The sequence below is a fragment of the Ochotona curzoniae genome, unplaced genomic scaffold (genome assembly GCF_017591425.1).
Source record: "Ochotona curzoniae isolate NIBS_2020 unplaced genomic scaffold, NIBS_Ocur_1.0 contig_3520, whole genome shotgun sequence".
In the NCBI taxonomy this organism is placed as follows: domain Eukaryota; kingdom Metazoa; phylum Chordata; class Mammalia; order Lagomorpha; family Ochotonidae; genus Ochotona; species Ochotona curzoniae.
The window spans coordinates 14,777,957-14,797,631 of NW_024465894.1; the positions used below are offsets into that span (position 1 = coordinate 14,777,957).

General features: G+C 49.0%; 1 protein-coding gene across 4 annotated transcripts in view; it reads right to left on the bottom strand.

Annotated features, from left to right (window-relative positions):
- Positions 1–908: 908 nt before the first annotated feature.
- Positions 909–19,675, bottom strand: part of CBFA2T2 (CBFA2/RUNX1 partner transcriptional co-repressor 2) — a 57,333-nt gene continuing 38,566 nt past the window's right edge. For 2 of the 4 annotated variants that reach the window (XM_040981632.1, XM_040981631.1), the window contains 7 exons: positions 17,463–17,644; positions 14,826–15,079; positions 13,323–13,408; positions 12,413–12,605; positions 9,945–10,013; positions 7,735–7,925; positions 909–4,526 (listed from right to left, as the gene is read on the bottom strand). In XM_040981632.1, coding sequence (XP_040837566.1) covers positions 4,227–4,526; positions 7,735–7,925; positions 9,945–10,013; positions 12,413–12,605; positions 13,323–13,408; positions 14,826–15,079; positions 17,463–17,644 — 1,275 coding nt within the window. In that variant the 3' untranslated portion in view covers positions 909–4,226. Of the gene's footprint in view, positions 4,527–7,734; positions 7,926–9,944; positions 10,025–11,039; positions 11,052–12,053; positions 12,080–12,412; positions 12,606–13,322; positions 13,409–14,825; positions 15,080–17,462; positions 17,645–19,675 lie in introns of all 4 variants that reach the window. The other 2 variants (XM_040981633.1, XM_040981634.1) reach the window with 2 other exon arrangements.

Genomic DNA, 19,675 nt, shown 5'->3' on the forward strand with positions numbered 1-19,675 from the left:
GACAGGTGGGCTCTCCTGCATGGCGAGGGACCCCATGGGGTGGGAGTCTCCCACTTCCCCCAGAGGTGTAACTTCCTCCAGCACTGAGTTCCTGGAATTCCTCCTGGAAGGTTCCCCCCGCCGGCCTTCAGTGCATTCCTGCATTTTCTCATTTGTGACCTCAGCAATACTGGTTCAAAGAACATTCATTGTAACTTAGTTGGCTTGAGTGCTCTGTGGTACTGAACAACCTCCAGTTTGCCGTTTTTGAGGGCAGTGTCCCTTTACGCTGACACAGGGCTGTGTTGCTGGCTCGGTGTGGCAGACTGCAGCATGACTGAAAGGCTGATAGCAAGGGCATACCTCGCATCCCACAGCACACATCACAGCACAGTTAGCCCTTCTGCCCACTCCAGGGCTCTTGTCTTGAGACCGGGCTGGAGAACCTCAGACAGGGCATGTGGCATGAGTGGGGCCTCAGATCCAGCTGACCTGTGACTCCACACACAGGTGTGGACGCCGTGTCTGCACCAATCTCAGGGCTTTGGGGAAAGCGACATGAACACGTAATGGTGTGTGGACGGCAGAAGGCGACTTCAGTAAGTACTGCAGTGCACACAGGAGGCGGAGATAAGGAAATTAGGGTCTCACGTGATGTAACCATTGAGCAAATAAGGTAGGAAATTACTTAGGACTTCACATCAGAAATGGACAGAAACAGTTAAAGCTGTTGCTGGCACTTGACCATGGACCCTGTCGGTGGGACGGGAGCAGTGGGCCTGGACCCCTCTGGGAACCAGCCCATCCACAGCAGCTCCTCCTGCACCACCATGTGCTCTCCAGGCCACGTGAACTGCTTGGCACAAGGTAGGGACATGGGTGGCTGGAAGGACGGTGTGTTGTGTGTGCACTCCCACCCAGCCGAGGCAGAAAAGGAATATAGCCTTTTATTGACTACTTTAAGTAGAACAAACTAAATACATATTTACCAGTTTTGGTTCGTTTATACAGTACATTAAATAAGTTATGCACAGAGCTGAGTAACAAAGTTCCTATCAGAGTAAAATGACAAAGCACAGAAAACCCAGACTGGGACACATCCGTGGGGGCTGCACACTCACCAGTGCTTTACAAACCGTGTGAAGGCATTGCTTGCTCGTGCGTGCGCATTCTCCACTTACATGGCTGCCTTCTCCAGTGCACAGGGACCCCTAGCCAAGCAGCTCTGTCAGCTGCTTCTCTGCCAAGTCCAAGGCCAGGGTCGTCCCTAGCAGACACCAGCCATGCATGCCCTATTTGGTATAAGCATCAGCAAGTATCCACTGTGCCGCTGGGGGCCTGACCAGTCAGGGTGTGCAGGGGCGTGCGAGGCCCACCCTCAGGCCTGCTGGCTCTCCGGGGCTGGGATGGGAAGGTCTCTACACCACCATCTTTGGGAAAGAGCATGTCTGTGCATGGGGGCAGGTCCAGGAGGCAACATTTTGGTTTCTCAAGAACAGCTGACCCTCTGGCCAGCTTGGCCAGACCCTCGCCAGGCTGGGTGGGACAACTTCCTGACAGCTGCCAGCTGGCCCATGTTGCAACAGTCTGCGTCCTCTGGCCTTTGTTGCATTTGGTTCACACATGCCACCACCTGGTTCTCTGCAAATAGCTAAAAGCCATCAAAGAAAATTGGCGCCGGTTCCTGACCCAGGAGCCCAGCTGGGAGCCTTGGTTCTAGGCCAGTTCTGAAGGAAGCCTCCCAAGATGCGTCCTAGTTCCAATGTTTTCTCCATCCCATAATCCCTTCCACTGACTCCAGGACAAGCGGCCAACTGGCTGTTCTCCTGGCTTCCAGTCTGAAGCATGTGCCATACCATGCTATGCCAGTGAGGCTACTGCGAGATGCCTTACACAACTACTGAGAGCCACGTCTGCTCTTGCCGGCATGGACACGCTGGGGACCCCTCCAATACAGATACAGGGCTGGATACGGTACACACACTGATTGGGAATGGAAGCTGAAGTGAGGAGCTTCTGGTGAACCAGCTGGCCCAAATGGGCAAACAAGTCCATCTGCAGAGGTGGTGGCTGAGGCCGGCCATGGCCTGTGCTGGGTCCCATCTAAGAAAGACAGCTCGGCAATGTGCGCATCCCCTGCACTTGCGAGGGCATCAGCTGAGAGCTGCAGCTGTTCTTCCTGAGCAGGCGTGCTCCAGCGCTTCCAAGTCTTCCTCAGGCCTGGGTGGCCACCATGGTCTCCTGGGATTCTTGCCTCAGCCTTTCCTTGGCAGCGCCGAGTGGCCCTCGGCAGGCGGGCAGGGCCCGGTACCGTCTCCAGCAGTTGTGGAGACCGCGCTCCCTTTTGGTTTCTAGGCTGTTGAGGATGCCTGTGACTGTCCTGAGACAGTGTGGATCATGCCCCGGCCTTGGCCTTCACTGCCGCCCTAAATGCAAACTGGAGATGCTGGGCCTCACACACAGCAGCCAGAAGAGCCTTTTTTAAAACCTTGCTGGGGATTCCAGCGGGGAACCAAAATGTCCATTCCCATCCTGAAAGCCGGGAGCAGGGGCAGGGTGTACAGAGGCGACAGCACAGCGCTTGCCTTTCCCCTCTAGTGGACTGTCCACCCCAGGGAAGAGGGTCTTTCAAAGCTGGACAGACACCGTGGCAAGGTCTATGTTGGCAGTGCCCAGGAGTACAGCAGCTGGAATGACACTATGAAGACCAAACAGGAAGTTGGCACTGGAGTGACTGCCCAGGAGGGCTGGCCAGGCTGGCTCTGCCCACCTCACCTCAACAAAGACTACTGGGTGACCTCGAGCTCCCCCCAAGATCTAGATCTACTCAGGGGTTCTTGTAAGTTAGTGAGGTGAGTCCAGGTACCTTGCAAACCACACTCATGCCATAACCAATGCAGGGCTCCACCAGACGGCACAGACACCCCGCTTCCGTGAAACGTGGGCGGGTCCTATCTGCGGTACCGACTACCTACCGCCCTGCTGGGTTTCACCCAGTGATGCCATGTGTCCCTCTGCTGTTCTCTCCGGGGACAGCTGACTTCATTTGCAATGCAACTGGTAAATCCAGGAATTTTAAAGGTGCCTTGTATCAAGTTTCTTCTAAGACTGAAAATCCTTGTTGCAGTCACCAGGAGCAGTAGGGAGAGGGGAGGGGACGGTCCTTGGGCTGCAGGCTTAACATTCTGTAGGGGAACAAACAGGTGACGTGCTGTTTGGACAGCCAGGTAAGCAGCAGGAAACTCCTTGAAAAAGGGAAGACAAGTTGATGAGGTTTTCCTGAAATGGCTCTCATATTTCACAAAACCTTTCTGAGTTCAAAGACTTGGGGAAGCAAACAGGCAACATGGGAGAAGACAGATGAGCTTGTGTGCCCAATGCTAGATGCACGAAGCTGTGGGGGCTAAAGACACATCTCAAGGGCAGGAGGCAGTGCAGACAAGACCAGGCATGGCTGGCAGAAGCCAGAGGGGTCGCAGGGTGGAAGGGACCTGTGGGGCCAGGATGTGCGGGAGCTGTGAGGTGACGGTGGCAGCTGCCAGCGGGGCTGGGAGATTCTGCACTTCCCTGATGTGAAAGGCTTGGTCACTTCGCATGGCTGGTCTGGCCAACAGGCGTGGAGGACTTGCTTCCATGGTGAGGCTTCTTGGAGCCCAGTCCACGCATTGGAAGTGACACTCGGCATAAACAAAAGCAAGAGAGGAAAATGTTTTCCAAGGACAAGTGGCCAGCTGGGTGGAAAAAGTCTTGTACAGAATTATCCGTGAAGCTTGGGGGAGATTTATCTACTCATTATTCTGGTGTTTTCATTGAAACAGTGACGGCTTTCCTGTCATCTCTGAGCTTCCCATCAAGTCTGCCCAGCAGGGCTGAGGAGGGCGTTCCAAGGCCATGCTTTGCCTACCCAGGGACCAGGAGGCTGACCTGCACATCTGGCAGTCTGCTGGCTCAGGAGCGGAGAGCTGGTGTGCCACATGGTGCTCTGGCCTTGCCAGCTTCGTCTGGGAGAGGGGGATGTGAGGAAATCCACGGTGGCGGGGTCCCGGTGGGCGTCCATGCGCAGACACGCGTGTGTTCCTGCAGGTCCCAGACGCAATGGGGGGATGCATGCCCCAGGCTTGGACTGTTCTGGTTCCCACGTCTTTCCTGCTGATGACCCCGCAGCTGCGTGCATGGCTCCCACAGCCAGGTCCCGGTGTCCTGGTGGGTGGGGGGAGGGGGGCCATCAGGTAAGCAGGCTCTGGGGCTCAGAGCCCATTGCTATCAATGGCCGTGACGGAGGCAGGTGTGGAGGAGCGCGAGGTGGTTGCCGAGGTCTTGTCTAGGGCTGGGCTGGGCACGCTGCAGTCAGCGGACCTGGCCGAGGAGCCCCTAGCCCCGGGCAGCAGCGGCCGGCTCTGGCTGTGGGGACTCTGGCTGTGCAGGCTCTGCCCACAGAGGCGGTGGTGCCGCTCCCAGTCCTTGTGCTGGCAGAAAGAGCCGCAGTACCGTGCGATGTTGCAGCCACTGCATGTCTCGCTGGCTTTGCGGCCGCAGTTCCAGCAGTTCTGCAAGACACAGCATGGGTTAGTGGTGGGACCGAGGGGCAGGCTTGCCAGTTGCCACTCACTGGCTGCTGTTCCTGCCTCTACTGCCATCTGTTGAACTGGGAGACATATAGCACCCCCAGCCCGAGATCCTTTCAGCTGTAAACCAGGAAAACACCTGCTCAGGAGGTGTGGTGGACAGAGTCAAGGGGTGTAGTGAAACCAGCTAGGTCACCCCACCTGGACACATGCAGACTCCACTCTTGCACTGGAGGGTCTCCTGCAGTGGACCCGACATCACACATCCACGGGTGCTGCCCGTGGTACTCTTGCCATTCCCAGAGAAAGAGGGCTCCTTTGGTTTTGGTTTGTTTTCCTTTTTTTTTTTTCTTTCTAAAGATTTATTTTATTTATTTATTTATTTTGGAAAGGCAGATTCACAGAGAGAAGGAGAGACAGAGAAAGTTGTTTTGGTTCACTCCACTAAGTGGAGCTGAGCGGATCCGAAGCCAGCACCAGGAGCTTCTTGTGGATCTCTCACATGGTCCCCAAGGCTTACGGCCATTCTCTGCTATTTTCCCAGGCCACGGCAGGGAGCTGGATGGAAATTGGAACAGCTGGGACACGAACCAATGCCCATATGGGATCCCAGTGCTGGCAAGGTGAGATTTAGGCACTGAACCATCACGCCAGGCCTTGTTTGCGTGTTTTTTCGTTACTAACAATTCTGAACTTTTAGTGGTGTGTTACGGAGGAGCACATGCAGCAGCCCCTGCCTCGTGTGTGCTCTGCTGGTGGGACAGATGCGTAGGCAGCAGAGGAAGGCGCTGCCCTATTTGCAGCTTCACTCAGAACTCAGGCCCCTGAAAGCTACTGGGCCCAGAAATTGTTTGTTTTTGTGCTAATTCGTCTGCTTTCCTACAGGGGAATAGGTACTAGAGTTTGGTCAAAACCACCAAAGGAGTGTGTCCAGGGAGGACGCATGAATTCATTTTATTTTGGAATATGCGAGCCCACAGAGGCTTGGCATGAGCTATGAGGAGCAGCCCTGAAGGCAGGAGTGGACAGAAGTCCTGCATCCCTGCCCTCAGACAACCACGCCTGCTCTAGGCAGGCAGGCAGGGTGAGTGGCACAGCAGGACACATGTTCATGTGCACAGCCCCGTGCCCATCCTGGCGCTCATCCTTGTGAAAGCTCTCTGAGGTCTCCACGGGTATACAAGGTAGGAGTTTTCACATCCACGTTTTTCCACGAACCACAGGGTTGAGGAACGCCTGTAGCACCGGCCATGCCAAGTGATCAAACAGCAATGAGCACCTGGCAGCCACTGCCCCTGCTCTACCCATGCGGGCTCCCCAAGGGCAAAAGCCCTGGGCGGGGCCTGATACCAACACCAGAAGTAACTCGTGGGTTATGCTGACAGATCCACACCATGCTCCACAGACCAAAAAGGTTGCTGTGCGAAATGTTGTGCCGAGGCCCCAAGGGGAAGGACTCAGCCACTGCCTGCCCAGGGCTACCAACAGCACCACAGAGCGCAGTCCTCTTGGGTCAACCCGTGTGCCAGCTCAGAAATGGCTCTGGGCACTAAACCCTGTTGACAGAAAGGCAGGAAGAGCGTGGCCGCGACAGGCGTGGGCCTCACTCAGGGTGCCTGTGTACAACCCAACATGGTTCTCTAGAGCACAGTCCTATACACGGAGGGCTGGGACTTCATCCTATGCAGCCCAGGTCCAGAACTCAGACTCCTTCTTTGCAGAGTAGCAAGAAAACAGAGAAGTAAAAGGGACAAACAGGGACAAGGCAGGGGCTGCTACAGAACAGCTAACCAGACCCAAGCAGACGCCATTGCTCAAAAACACCAGAGGAAGCACAGGCTGGGAGGAGGAAGTGGGCAGCAGGATTTGTTCTCAAAGTGCCCGCTGGCTGGGCCACCTCTGTGATATGCCACATGACACTCAGGCACCGGCACCCTGACACTGCTGTGCTTGGAACTGCTATCCCAAAATGGAACATTCGAATGTAATGAGAAAAAAGTTGTGATTTTTATTTTAAACCACAAATCAAAAACCCCACAGGACAGTTTTTAAGAGGAATGTTCAAGAGAGCTGTTTCCCAACAGTGGCTGGAATGGATCCATTTACAGAAACTGGCTTAGTTCTTGTTTATAACACTGAGAAATAACTAAAATGAAAGTTACAGGTCAGCCTATGGTACAGTAGCTTAATCTTGCACTTGTGGCACCGAGTTCACGTGCAGCACTGGTTAGAGTCCCGGTTGTTCCACTTCCTGTCCAGCTCCCAGCAATGGCCTGGCGAGGCAGGCAGGATGGCTTGAGTGCTTAGACTCATGCGTGCTCCCGTGTGGGAGACCCAGAAAGGGCTCCTAACTTCAGATCCACTCAGCTCCAGCCACTGCTACAATTACTGAACCAATGGATGGAAGATTTTTCTCTCTCTGCCTTTCCAATAAAATTAACTCTTTAAAAGAAATAAAAGGTCCTTGGACATTAAAGATTCTCTCCCCGTTTCTCCTTCTCTTTGTAACTTTGTTTTAAACAAATCTTTAAAAACAAACAAAAAAATTACAGGAAAATGTCCCTAAATTCTATGACTGTTAAGTGCTTTGTGTTCACTTTTCTTTTTTTTTTTGGCTTCCTCATTCCTGTGCTCTCTGTGGTCCCTGAGCCCCGCCTGGCCCGGTCCACGCAAGCTGTCACTTAGCCTATGTACAGGGTGTCCTGTGCATTAGAGGCCCAAGGGCCCCAGGTCCCAGCATGCTCCTGGGAGCAGAAAGACAGGTTTCTTTTAGGTACAGTCCCTAGCCACAGTGACCCCTTGTCTGTCAAGCAGCCTAGCAGTATGCTACTCACCCAATAGGACAGTGATCGATCAAAACACACACTAAGCTGGCTGCCTGCAAGGGAAAGCTACTCAAAGCTGATCAGCATTTGCTTGCAATCACACAGTCTCCAGGGTGAGTTTATAAAACAAGCCGCAGTAATGAACCTATATACACATACACTCATGAACACAGTACAATACAATAACGGACTTTATATGATGTTACTGGGTGGAGAGGCCCAGAGTGAGAGGCAGAACTCGGGTTCAGGAGGAAGGTCAGCCTCCAGTTCAGGAGCTCTGCTGGTGTCTCAGTGTCTGTGTGTGAGCTGTGGGCGCAGCCCCTCCACAGTCAGACCTAGCCCCGCCCCGGCCCCCAGGCTCTGACCTCTGTGGACTCCTCCTGCTCATTGATGACCAGGAAGGCATCTTCTGCAGCCTGCCGCTTGACGTCAGCGATGGTTTGCTCCATTCGTGCTCTCTCTGTGGCAATCACCTCAAAGGCTTTTTGCTCTGCCTCGGCGACAGCCTTTTGTACTTCTGACATGGCCTGGATCTTCACCTTATTCACAGCTTCTTCTAGAAGAAAGTGACAGTAAAATCAACTGGCCGAGAATCTTTTCCCTCCCACCCTACATAATTTCTAGAGCTGAAAAAAGATAACTGTTTCTAAAAACACAAAGGAATGCCTGTCCGTTCATTCAGCGGTCTGTGAAGCAGGACGCAACACAGTGGACACTGTGCTATGTCGCAGATACGTGGGTGGCTGGACGTGACCTGAACTAGCGCGACTGGCAGGCCTGACAGTGCTTCAGTGCCAGCAGATGCTCCCAGATCAGACAGTGCACCAAGGATCAAAGTGGCCCCTCTAGGGGGGCAAGAGAGAATGAGGCGAATGTGCTACAGCGACGTGTGCGGGAGTCTGCGCAGGGCTATGGCCAAGAGGTGGAGGTGCGGCAGAATGGCTCCACTATCCAAGGAAACAGGCGACACGAACACGCAGAGGCTGGACAGGGGGCAAGCGAGAAGGCAGGGGGCCTGCAGACCTTCCAGGGGCGGGAAGATACCTGAGGATACACACAGTGCAGAACAACGGGGTGAAGACATGACGTGGGCAGCAAGCCCTCCTCATCCCTGCCCTGATGGACATTCCAGCAAGTTCCTGACCATGCCTTCCCATCACCACCTGGCTTTTGCAACTGCACACAGCATGTCCTGTTCCGCTGAGAGCCTCCACCCACAAGAGCCTGAGTGGGTCACATGTGAACCGCGGGGCTGCTCAGCCAAGGAGCTGAGTGAACGCCCCAACCACTCAGCTCGAAGGAGGCCTCAGCCAGCTCCTAGAACCTCACTTTCTACCTTACCACTTCCACCCTAAGAAAAGGAAGTCTTCGACCCAGAGGCCAAGGACACCAGGCTTCCTTACACAGTGCCTAGGTGCCACGCAGCCCTCCTCTACCTTCCATGGAAGGAAGCAGCTCGGCTGAGCTGCTGGAAGGTCTAAACTGCCCGACACTGAGGCAATAACCACACTGTCAGGTAATTTCTATCCTCTCAGCTTACACATAAAGTAGTAAGAATCAACTCATCACACTAACTGGGCATCACCTAAGGTCACGGGTGGCATTGCAGCTAAAAAATCCAATCTAGCTGTTCCAGCAGCAAAGCCGGGCTCTTACCCGCAGGAAACCAAAAGTCCTTCCAAGAAATCAAAGCCACACATCTTACAGTGACCGTTTACACAGGAGACAGGGATCTTTCTTTCTTCCTTGTAATTATATCTCATTTCATATAATCCTATCCCATTTCTAATTGCAATTATTATTCTAAAGTGCATGTTTCCTGAATTGTTTTAAATGGTAAAATCAAATTTTATTACAGCACAATGCTGTTATAATACCTGAGCCCTCACACCCCGCAGTGCTCCCCAGGCCGCCCCGCCCCGCCCCGCACACGCTGCTGTCCTCACTGCTGTGTGAGCGCGGCTACGTTCCACAGGAAGGCACTGAACACAGTTGAATAACAACAGCTGCAAGAACCTCCATGTACTTGTGGTGAAGAAAAACACTCTGTAATATGTTTATTTGTATTTCTCATAGTATAATAAACTCACAGCTATCTGAATGTGAGCTCAGGAAAAATAAGAAATTGCATTGGACTTGAACAAAAAAAATGAAGTACCTAGGGAAAGAGGTGAGAAGGAAAGAAAGGCCGTGTTTCGAGAGGGTAAGAGTGAAGCGAAGGCGGCTTCCTTCACTGCCAGAACAGCCTCACCCAGGCAGAGGCCGGAGCGGGAGCTACAGGAGGAGCCAGCCTGAGCAGTGCGGTGGGCGCGGGCACACAGCAGGCACAGCGGGAGAGCGGCAGATCAAACAGGCAAGGAGGAGCTGCCTGCTGCCCGCCGCACTGGGGAGGCACTGTGAGCTCATGGCCCGTCCTGCAACAGGACAGGTGTGTGGGACGAGCCAGAGGCGGAGACTCAGGAGCGGGGGACTCTGTTAGGAGGTAAGCAAACAGGTGGTGACCAACCTGCTCCCGCCCCGGCTGATCTCTCATGCTCAGATGGGGGAGTACCCACCATCCACAGCAGACACGTACCTGTTTTTTTCCAAAACTCCACGGGCACATATCCTGCACCTGGCCTACTGCTGAATTCCCGCTGAGAATCTGCAGAAGGAAGGCGAAAGGAAGAGCAGTGTCAGACATTCTTTTTTTTATTGAAAGCCAGATATACAGAGAGGAAGAGAGACAGAGAGGAACATCTTCCGTCCGCTGATTCACTCCCCAAGTGGCCTAAATGGTTGGAGCTGAGCCAATCCGAAGCCAGAAGCCAGGAGCTCTTCCGGGTCTTCTATGCAGGTGAGGGCTTTAGCCGCTAGGCTACTGTGCTGGGCCTTCCAGGCGACATTTTTTAAAAAAAAAACCTTCATTTAAAATTTACACAGCAATTGAACACATTTTGTTTTTATTTCAAAGGAAGAAAGGCACAGATCTGGAAAGAGAGAGCTCATCCATCCATTGGTTCTTCCTCAAATGGTTCCAAGAGCTAGAGCTGAGCTGATTCAAAGCCAAGAGCAGGTGCCTCTTCCAGGTCTACTACATGGGTGCAGGGCCCCAAAGACTTGGGCCATCCTCCACTGCTATCACAGGACATAAGCAAGCAACTGGATGGGAAGTGGAGCAGCTGGGACATAAACCCACAACTCTATTAGCTGTCAGTGCCACAGGTGGAGGCTTAGCTACTAGGCCAGTCCCCAAAATAAATTAATCTTAAAAAAAAAAAAAAAAAAAAAAGAACTGGGCCTAGTGCAGTAGCCTAGTGGCTAAAGTTGTCACCTCACATGTGCCGGGATCCCATATGGGTGCCAGTTCTGATACACTTAAAAAAAAAATCAACAAATCAGGTTTTAATTAGTACCCCCAAAGGAAAAACTCAAAAAGCTAAACTAGGAAGGACAATGTAATTTATCATCCATCCAACCAGCCCTAGTTTTTGAGAGCGAAGGAGGAACTAACAATACTTGTGACAGGGCCAGGCCCTAGTACCGTCCAGGAGAATCTGAACACACTGTCACAGAAGCCAAAGCCTCCAGCAGAGGACGAGAAAGACGGCGCGTGGGCACAACAGGAGGCTCAAATTAGACACCAGAAGTCTGTGATGCAGGCTGGAAAAGACAGGCTCATGCCTGCAGCCCCTCTGGGCCCCTCGCCCACACACAGGCGCCTCTCCCACACACCCCACGCACGGGTCCTCACCCGCACAGGGCCCTCAGCAAGAATGCTGAGCCTTCTGGAAGATTAACTGTCTGCTTAGAATGTGTTTATGAACTGTAACCGGCTCAAAGAGCTCCACTGTGTGGGCATGTGGGGCTGAGGGGTTTAACACTGTGAGTGAATATGGTGCCTCCATTTAACTACAGGTGCCCAAACACACAACATGAACTCTGGCTTTTTTCTTGCAGCCTTTCCAATAGCCATGTTCTATGGAATGTGCTAAGTTGGCCCTAAGAAGAGATTCATTCCTCCAGTGAACATTTGGGAACTTCAAGGGATGGGTGGAGAAGAGTCTGATCACAGATGGCTTGTCACTCAGCTGTGCCTGTGGGTAGGGCACCAACTCAGCCGCTGGCTGAATGTGAGCCATTTTCTGTGAGCCTAAATGTGGCTTCCTTGAAGTAACCTGGATTGAGAGAGGAGCTGCTCATGTTTCTGCTAATTCAGGCTGCAGTGACCAGCCTGATAAAATAAAACCTGCAAAACAGGTCACTAGCTGCTGGTTGAAATGTGGGATTTTCCTGGATGGTAAAGTGGGAAAAAAAAAAGTGACGATTTTCAAAAAATCGTGAAGGATAAAAGTGACGACATAGGAGTACTTAGTACATTTACCCAGGTTCAATTCAAAAAACCTAACACTTGGCACATGAGGGAGGATGGGCAGAAACACAGGTAGGATAGGTTGCAGACAGATAAGTTTGGGTAGTTGGCACTGTGGCATAGTGGCTAAAGCCTCCACCCACGCCGCCAGCATCCCATATGGATACTGGTTTGAGTGCCAACTGCTCCAATTCTGAATCCGCACGTGGGAAAACAGTAGAAAGTCGTCAAGTCCTTGCATCCCTGCACTGATGCGGAAGACCCAGAGCCAACTCCTGGCTCTTAGTTTCAGCATGGCTCAGCTGTGGCTTTATGGGCGTGTGGGGAATAAACCAGCTGGAAGATCTTTCTCTCTGCCTCTCTCTTCTCTATAAATCTGTCTTTCCAATAAAAGTAAATAATAACAATAAAAAACAGCTAGTTTTAAAAGAAATAAATAAACAATAAAATAAGAAGATTGGATAAACTGAGTAACGGATAGTGTATGTAAAAAAGCAAAATCACACACTCTCATTCTCTATTGCAGATGAACTCTGGCTGCACGTGCGTTGTGCCGAGGGCCTCGTTTCTTCCTCAACACCTGCGCATCTCAAGTTTCACAGTCTAGCACTGTCTTCCTTGTAAGTAAAACAAGAACTTTTCCTTGTGTCATCAGGAGGAATACAGAGGCTCATGCGCACTGTGCCTCTTACCGTTGAGGGAGTCGGTGCTCCCAGGGCTGTGCTGCCTGGAGACCAGCTCAGCCCCTGTTTTCCTCAGCTCCGTGTTCTCGTTGTAGCGTCTTTTCCAGTAGTTGAGCTCTTCGCGGTCGGATTCCTGGCAGCGCCTCAGCACCGCCATGGAGCGCCTGGTTTTCTCTACCATCTCCATGATGCAGTTGAGCGCCTGCGCAGAGGGAAGGTGGGAGAGAGCAGGCGGACAAGTTCAAACAGTGGACACTGAGCACCAAGGACGGGGAAGCACATAGCCAGGGTCAAAGGTCAAGCATGTCACAGCTCTAGGAATGGCAAATTTACAATAAAAACTTAGTGCTTAGTGTTTGTTTAAAATTTACATATTTAGTCACACATACAATTTATTAAATTACTCATTTCCTAAAATTTCATGATAATGCTTTCTATATTCAAACTTGTAGCATCAATATAATCTCTTTAGAACACAATATTTTAAACTTGCAGTAAATCTGTCTGTCCTACGTCATCCAATAAAACTGCAATTTTGCCAAGAAAACAGAGAAACACAGACTAGAAACAACCGCTCAAGAAGGAAGGGGTGCTATGTGCAAATTTACATGTTGACAGTAGAAGTAAAGCATTTTACCAAACTCAGTCAGACAGAAGTGGCAAAGTTCAGACCTAAGCTCACACACCTTTGTTTCTAACCATCACACCGCAGGACTTTCCTTGGTTCATGACACGAAGTGATCACACAACCGAGGCATCCTGGCAGTGACTGAGGTCCTAGCTGAGGAAGTAGTGGATAAATCAGCTTTTATTATAAGCAAAGGATGCCGTAGCTCTGGTTATATTAATTTCCAATACATCCATGCTCCAGTATCTTCTGGAAGTAATAAAGAGAAAAAACAATCTGTGAGATTCTTACATGGTCGAGGTGTTTCCATTCATCGGCCCACTCCCTTTCAGTCAGGCGGTGATCGACCAACTCATCTTGGTAGCCTCCGTTCAGACCTGTTAGAAATTGAGATTGACTTTAAACACGGCAGGAAGAAGAAAAATGGACTTAATTCTACAGTATGTATGACAACACGGACAGCCCTACCGAGGAAAAAATGTACAATGGTGCTTGGCAACCACAAAATTATAACAAGCAAAAAGGATCATGATTTAGAGTCTGTAGGGAATTCCAGCAGATTAACTGTGAATGACACACAGCCCAAAGAAACAAACAGATACACCTTTCAGGCAAGAAAACAGAGTCCACAGGCAGAGGAAAAGACAGACAACGCAAACCAAAAACGTCACTGACATGGCTTTTCATGTCTAACACACAGGAGAAAATGAAAGCATCAGGAGTAAGTTCTGTGTCAATAAGGTTACAGTTCAAGGTAAGTGCTTAGCAATAAAAATCGGAGGATGGGTGTGTGTTGGTACAACTACATGCACATCTGAATATTATAAGATTTAGAGGGTTTTTTTGTTTTAAATGATTTATTTATTTGGAAGGCAAAATAAGTGAGTGCAAAAGACTAATTTCCTATTCACTAGTTTACTCCCCAAATTGCTGCAAAAGCCAAGACTGAGCCAGGCTGAAGCCAGGGGCCAAGTATCTGGGCCCATCTGCTGCTTCCCCAGGTGAATTAACATGGAGCTGGATTGTAAACAGAGCAGCTAGGATTCAACACGGGATACCAGCAATACAGGTGGTGGTTTAATCTGTTGTACTTCGATGTTGGCATAGACATACACACACACACACCCCAGTTCTTACATGTCAGAATTCTCTTCTTCCGTTGACCCCACCTGCACTATTCACTGACTGTCAGATCTGTTTTTAAAAGGTGGCATCATGACACAGTACGTGGGTACCAGTTTGTATCCTGGCCACTCAATCTCTGTTTCAGCTTTATGTCAGTGGCCTATGTGAAGCCCTGTTTGAGTCCTTGCTTCCCAAACGATAGACCTGGAAGAACCTCCTGGCTTCAGCATGGTTCTATTCTCACTATTGTGACCATGCAGATGCATGTTTTTTGGGGGTTAGGGCGCTCAGGTATTACGTACATTTCTAATTTCAGAATTCCCATGAATGTGACTGTGTGATTTAAGAAACTATTGAGTTAAAAAACAAAACAAAAACTATTGAGTCAAAAGTTTACCATTGTTCTGAAAAATTCATATCAGATATGGTAATAATGCCATGTTAACACAACATGCTTCAGTATATATCTGAATGTATAAATGATATTTTTATTCACAGGATTCTGTATTAGTGCAAAAATCTGCTTCTTTCGTTATATTCCTTAGTGTAGTCATAACACAATGGAGAAAAAAGCAAAAATGCTATTATTTAATTTTATCATGAAATAAGAAGGAAATCCAAGCATTCAGCCTGAATTTAAAGTGCCAGCACACTGCTGACATCACTTACTAAGACTGTGGTGCCGTTCACGAACTTCTCGATGCTCTAGCATCTTGTTGGGTTCCCGGTACAGGTGTGAAGTTGCAATATCCTCTAAGGTATAGTGCTGCAGAGGCGGAGGCGTCGGATGGAACTGGCCCCCGGGGTTCATGAGGGGCACGGTGAGGGCAGGGCTGTGCCGGGGGGCTGGGCTGATGGTGCACACTCTCTTGGCAGGAGGTTCTGGAGCGACGGGGTCTCTGTCGAAGCTGTTCTCTTCCCTCCTGTGGGAGCAGAAGTGCATGTCTGAGCCTGACCACAGGTATTCAGAGCAGAGTTCCCTGAGCACTACTGCGTGTTCCACAGCGTGCTGTATGTCTTCACCCATACAAGAATGGAAAAAAAACACTCAGAGGAGGTATGATCAGAACTGTCGTCAGGCATAGGCACATCATGTAGTGGCAGAGCCAAGAAAAGATTAAGGACATGACTATATTTTTCAATTTAAGAGGCACATGGAGGGTGATTTGTACACCAGGAAGATTTTAAGGCCAAATCTTTTACTGTGCAATCACAGGATCACTAATCCTGAAATTTGAGGTTTTCAGTCATTCCATGTCAACTGTAACAAGTTTCCGCTGTTGTGAAAATAACCCTGCCTTGATAACTTATAGAATACAGTGGTAGCCGTGTGTGAAATCCTTATTTCCTCTTCCTCACATTTCTTGGCACAAATCCTGGCATCCTTGGATAGTCAAGGTAGTCAACTTATTTTTGCATGCTAATGAGCTAGCTGATGGCTGGCAGTTCTTGGATGGGCGCAAGGACTGAGGCAGTACTCCAGACTGGGACTTGCAGACCCAGCTTCTAACCTTGAGGACAGAAAATGGGCTGGAGGTTAAAGCTATCACCAGTGACTAATACATGATTTATACTGCATCAATGCAATGAGGCCTCCAGAGAAGCCTGAGAAGACAGGATCCTGAGGCTTTCAGTAACCAAGAACAGAGGCATTTTTGGCAGCTGGTAAACCTGCACAGAAGGTTATGGGAGCCACGCAGCCCTTAGTCTACACCTTGCACTGCTGTACTCGGCATCTGGCTTACATTGGTAATCATTGTGACATCCTTTGGGATAAACTAGTAAACAGAAGTGCTTCCCCCAGCACAGTAAGCCAGCTATCAACCACTGGAACCTGAATAGGGTGCTGCAGGTTTTCTAATTGACAGCTGGTCAGAAGTGCAGAGCTGGTGACTGGTAAAGGAAGGGAGGTGGCAGGGCCAGGCCTCGGGAACTGAGGTCTCAATCCAGGCAGGCAGCATCAGGGCGAAAATGACTTGCAGGAGTTGCAGTTGGCATCTGCTGCGGGACTGCCTGCTTCCTTGCCTTATGTGTGAGGGAAAAAAAATCTACCCTCATCTGGTCACACCAATCTTCTGTGTTGACTGTTAAGTGAATTTTCTTGTATTAACAAAAGCATGGGGTCCACATGATGGTTTTCAGAATTCTTAATCATAACTATGCATAGCCATCTGACAAGTTTTTGAAAATATGTATGTCTAAAAGCTATTCTTTAATATTATTATTTGAAAGAGAGATTTTTAGGGGCCTGATGTGACAGTCTAGTACCTAAACTCGTCGTCTTGCACGCACTGGGACTGCACATAGGCACCGGCTTCTATCCTGGCTGCTCCACTTCCCTTCCAGCTTTCTCTGCGTTTGTTTGTTTGAGGTTTATTTATTTTTATTGCAAAATCAGATGTATAGAGAGGAGGAGAGACAGAGAAGAAGATCTTCCGTCCGATGATTCATTCCCCAAGTGACCACAATCGCCGGTGCTGTGCTGATCTGAAGCCAGGAGCCAGGATCCACCTCCAGGTCTCCCACGTGGGTGCAGGGTCCCAAGGCTTTGGGCCGTCCTCAACTGTTTTCCCAGGCCTCAAGCATGGAGCTGGATGGAAGTGGAGCTGCTGGGATTAGAACTGGCGACCATATGGGATCCTGGAGCATTCAAGGTAAGAACTGTAGCTGCTAGGCCACCACACTGGGCCCAGCTCTCTACTTTTCGTCTGAGAAAGCAGTAGATAGAGGACGACCCAAAGCCTTGGGACTCTACAACTGCATGGGAAAACTGGAAGAAGCTCCTGGCTTCAGATCAGCTCCAGCCATTGCCACTTGGAGAGTGAACCAGCAGAGGAAAGATCTTTCTGTCTCTCCTTTTCTCTATTTATCTGAATTTCCAATAAAAATAAATAAATCTTAAAAAAAAAAAAAAAACCTTACAGATACAGTGAGAGGGACCTTTTATCTGCTGGCTCACTCCTCAGCATATGAAGCTGAGGTCTCCTACATGGGCCCAAGGACTTGAGCTATCCCTTGCTGCCTTCCCAGGCCATAAGGAGGGGGCAAGATTGAAAGTGCAACAGCCGCAACATGAATCAGTGCCATATGAGACGCTGAACCTGCAGGCAGAGGAATAGCTTGCTATGCTACCAGAATGGACTTGGGAACTATTCTTACAACTCACTCTACTACTTGGTACTGGGACAAAGCAAACACATCTTAGAAATCCTGGAACAACAAGCACAGCACTCAGATTCTCTTTCATATGTAAACAGGAAGGTCATGGTGGTTTCAGAAAAGCAAGAAAAAGTCCTTCCCGCTCACCTCTCTGGACTGGGCCTCTTCCCGTTCCCATGCACTTCCATGAGCAGCTCAGTGGAGTCAGCCGGGGACGCGATGCTGGTGTTGAGCAGCAGGTGCTCGTGCTGAGCCAGGTACTGGGACGGGGTCTGCTTGGCGGCCCGAGCGCAGTGCAGCAGTTCCCGCTGCAGCAGGGGTAGGTTGGCCTTAAAAAGAAGGAGTTTTCCTAGAATCAGCACCTCACAGGGCTGTGGCAGAGCAAGTGACACAAGAACAAGGCCTAGCAGTCTGATTTTTGAAAGCTCTTTTCTAAGTGAAGTGCCCCCATGATACTGAACTGGAATCACTGGTTGACCACTCTCTTCTCCAACAAGATAATGTAAACCCCCTCAAAGTAGGAAATACGCCTTGTTGACTTTGTGGTTCCCAATGCTCTGACAGCACCACTTCCCTTCCTGTTCTCTAGAGCAGAAATAGATTATTCTGGAACAGAGACTGCCTCAGAAAAAGGATAACTAATTATGGAGTAATATTTTTCCTGTATTGAACTTTCACTGGGGACCATCTTGTGAAAACCCCTATGCATCCTTTAAACTTCAGAATTCTAAATTCTTCAGGCTGAGCCCATAATAAAAGCTTTTACCCAAAAGGATAGACTTCTTTAAAGAAATTGACAGAACTTCAAATTCTAGCCAAAAAGCAGTCATAACAAACTACTTCATCCAGTTTCCCAGAAAAAGTAAAAAATAGGAAATGTGACAATATAAAACACTTTATACGTGTGTTCTATAAACAATCTTCCTGTAACTGCAAAAATTTAAGTAAAAAAGTCATGTCAGAGTTTTCTATTTATGTCATGTGTTCTATCACAATAAACAAACAAACAAACATAAATGTAATTGTTTCCCACTAACCCAAATGTCAAGGTCTGTCTTGATTTTATAGGCCTGGTGGAAATACCTGTCTACCAACTCCGACACACAGGAGACCCAACAGAACATGCAGAGCTGTGCCAGGCGGGGAAAAGGCGCACAGTGGACTCCGGGTTGCGGCGGCTTCCGTCTGCTCTCAACAGAGTCACAGCACGGCCTGTGCGACTCAGGCCTCTGCAATCTGCTCTAGGTCTGCTAAGGTAACGTTCACTAATACTGCATCAACAAAATTCAAAACACAATTGAATCTAGTCTCTATAAAATCAATCTACTAGAGCAAACAAAATTCTTTTATGGGGGAGTAGAGCAGTAATGATAATATTTAGCTTAGCTGGGGCCCAAGCTAACCTTCCATCTCCCTAGCCTGACTGCACACATTCATGTGTACAAAGCCACATGCGGATGTGAGACTGCTTGTCTGATTGGGTCTCCAACAAACCAGTGTCCGCCTCTAGTTTTCCATTGCCTTTGAATTACGTTCCAACCACGAAACTTACAATTAACTGACAGCAATGTAAAATAACTGCTATCTGTGGACACACAAATTATGTCCATTAGAGGTTGAACTGAGCAGCATAGCTCTTTCTGTTCATACAGCCATAGCATCAATTCTGACCTATAAATGTGTCTATCATTTAGATTCATGTTTAAACTGCTTGTAACTTTCGATTAATTCTCTCAATAGTTTTGAGTTAAATAAAAATTTCTGAAACTTGTTCATTTTTTTTTAATCTGTTGCAGTCTTAATGTTACCTGGTTTGAAATTTATCATTTAAAGGAAAAAACATCAATTTAATGGTAGAATGAATGGCAGTTACTGATCAAAGTTAACAGCACCCAAGCTATGTCCTCAGAGCTAGAGATACTGGCCCAAAATGCACCACCTGGCTCTCACCATGAGGTAGCATCAGAAAAAATGGAAAGACCTCTATAAAATCAATATTGTGTACTCTTCAAAAGTGTCAAGAAGCTGAGAAACTTCCAGATTAAAGCAGGCTAAAGAAAAGAGAATTGGAAGATTAAATGCAACAGATGATCGAGTTACATCCAAGACCATGATCCTCTTACCTGTCCCCCAAAAAAGAAAAAAAAAAGTTTCTTTTGTAGTATGGAAACAAATGGGAATCTTGTAGAAATATGAATAAGGTTCCTAAACAATGATATTCTGTGAAGACTGATTTCCTGATAAGTGTAGTAAACAATTTAGATATATCATGTCTGCAGCTTATTTGCAAATTTTCTGAGAAAAAAACTAAATTAAGAGAATAATACAAACGTGATGAAATAGAAGGGCCCAAGATAAAT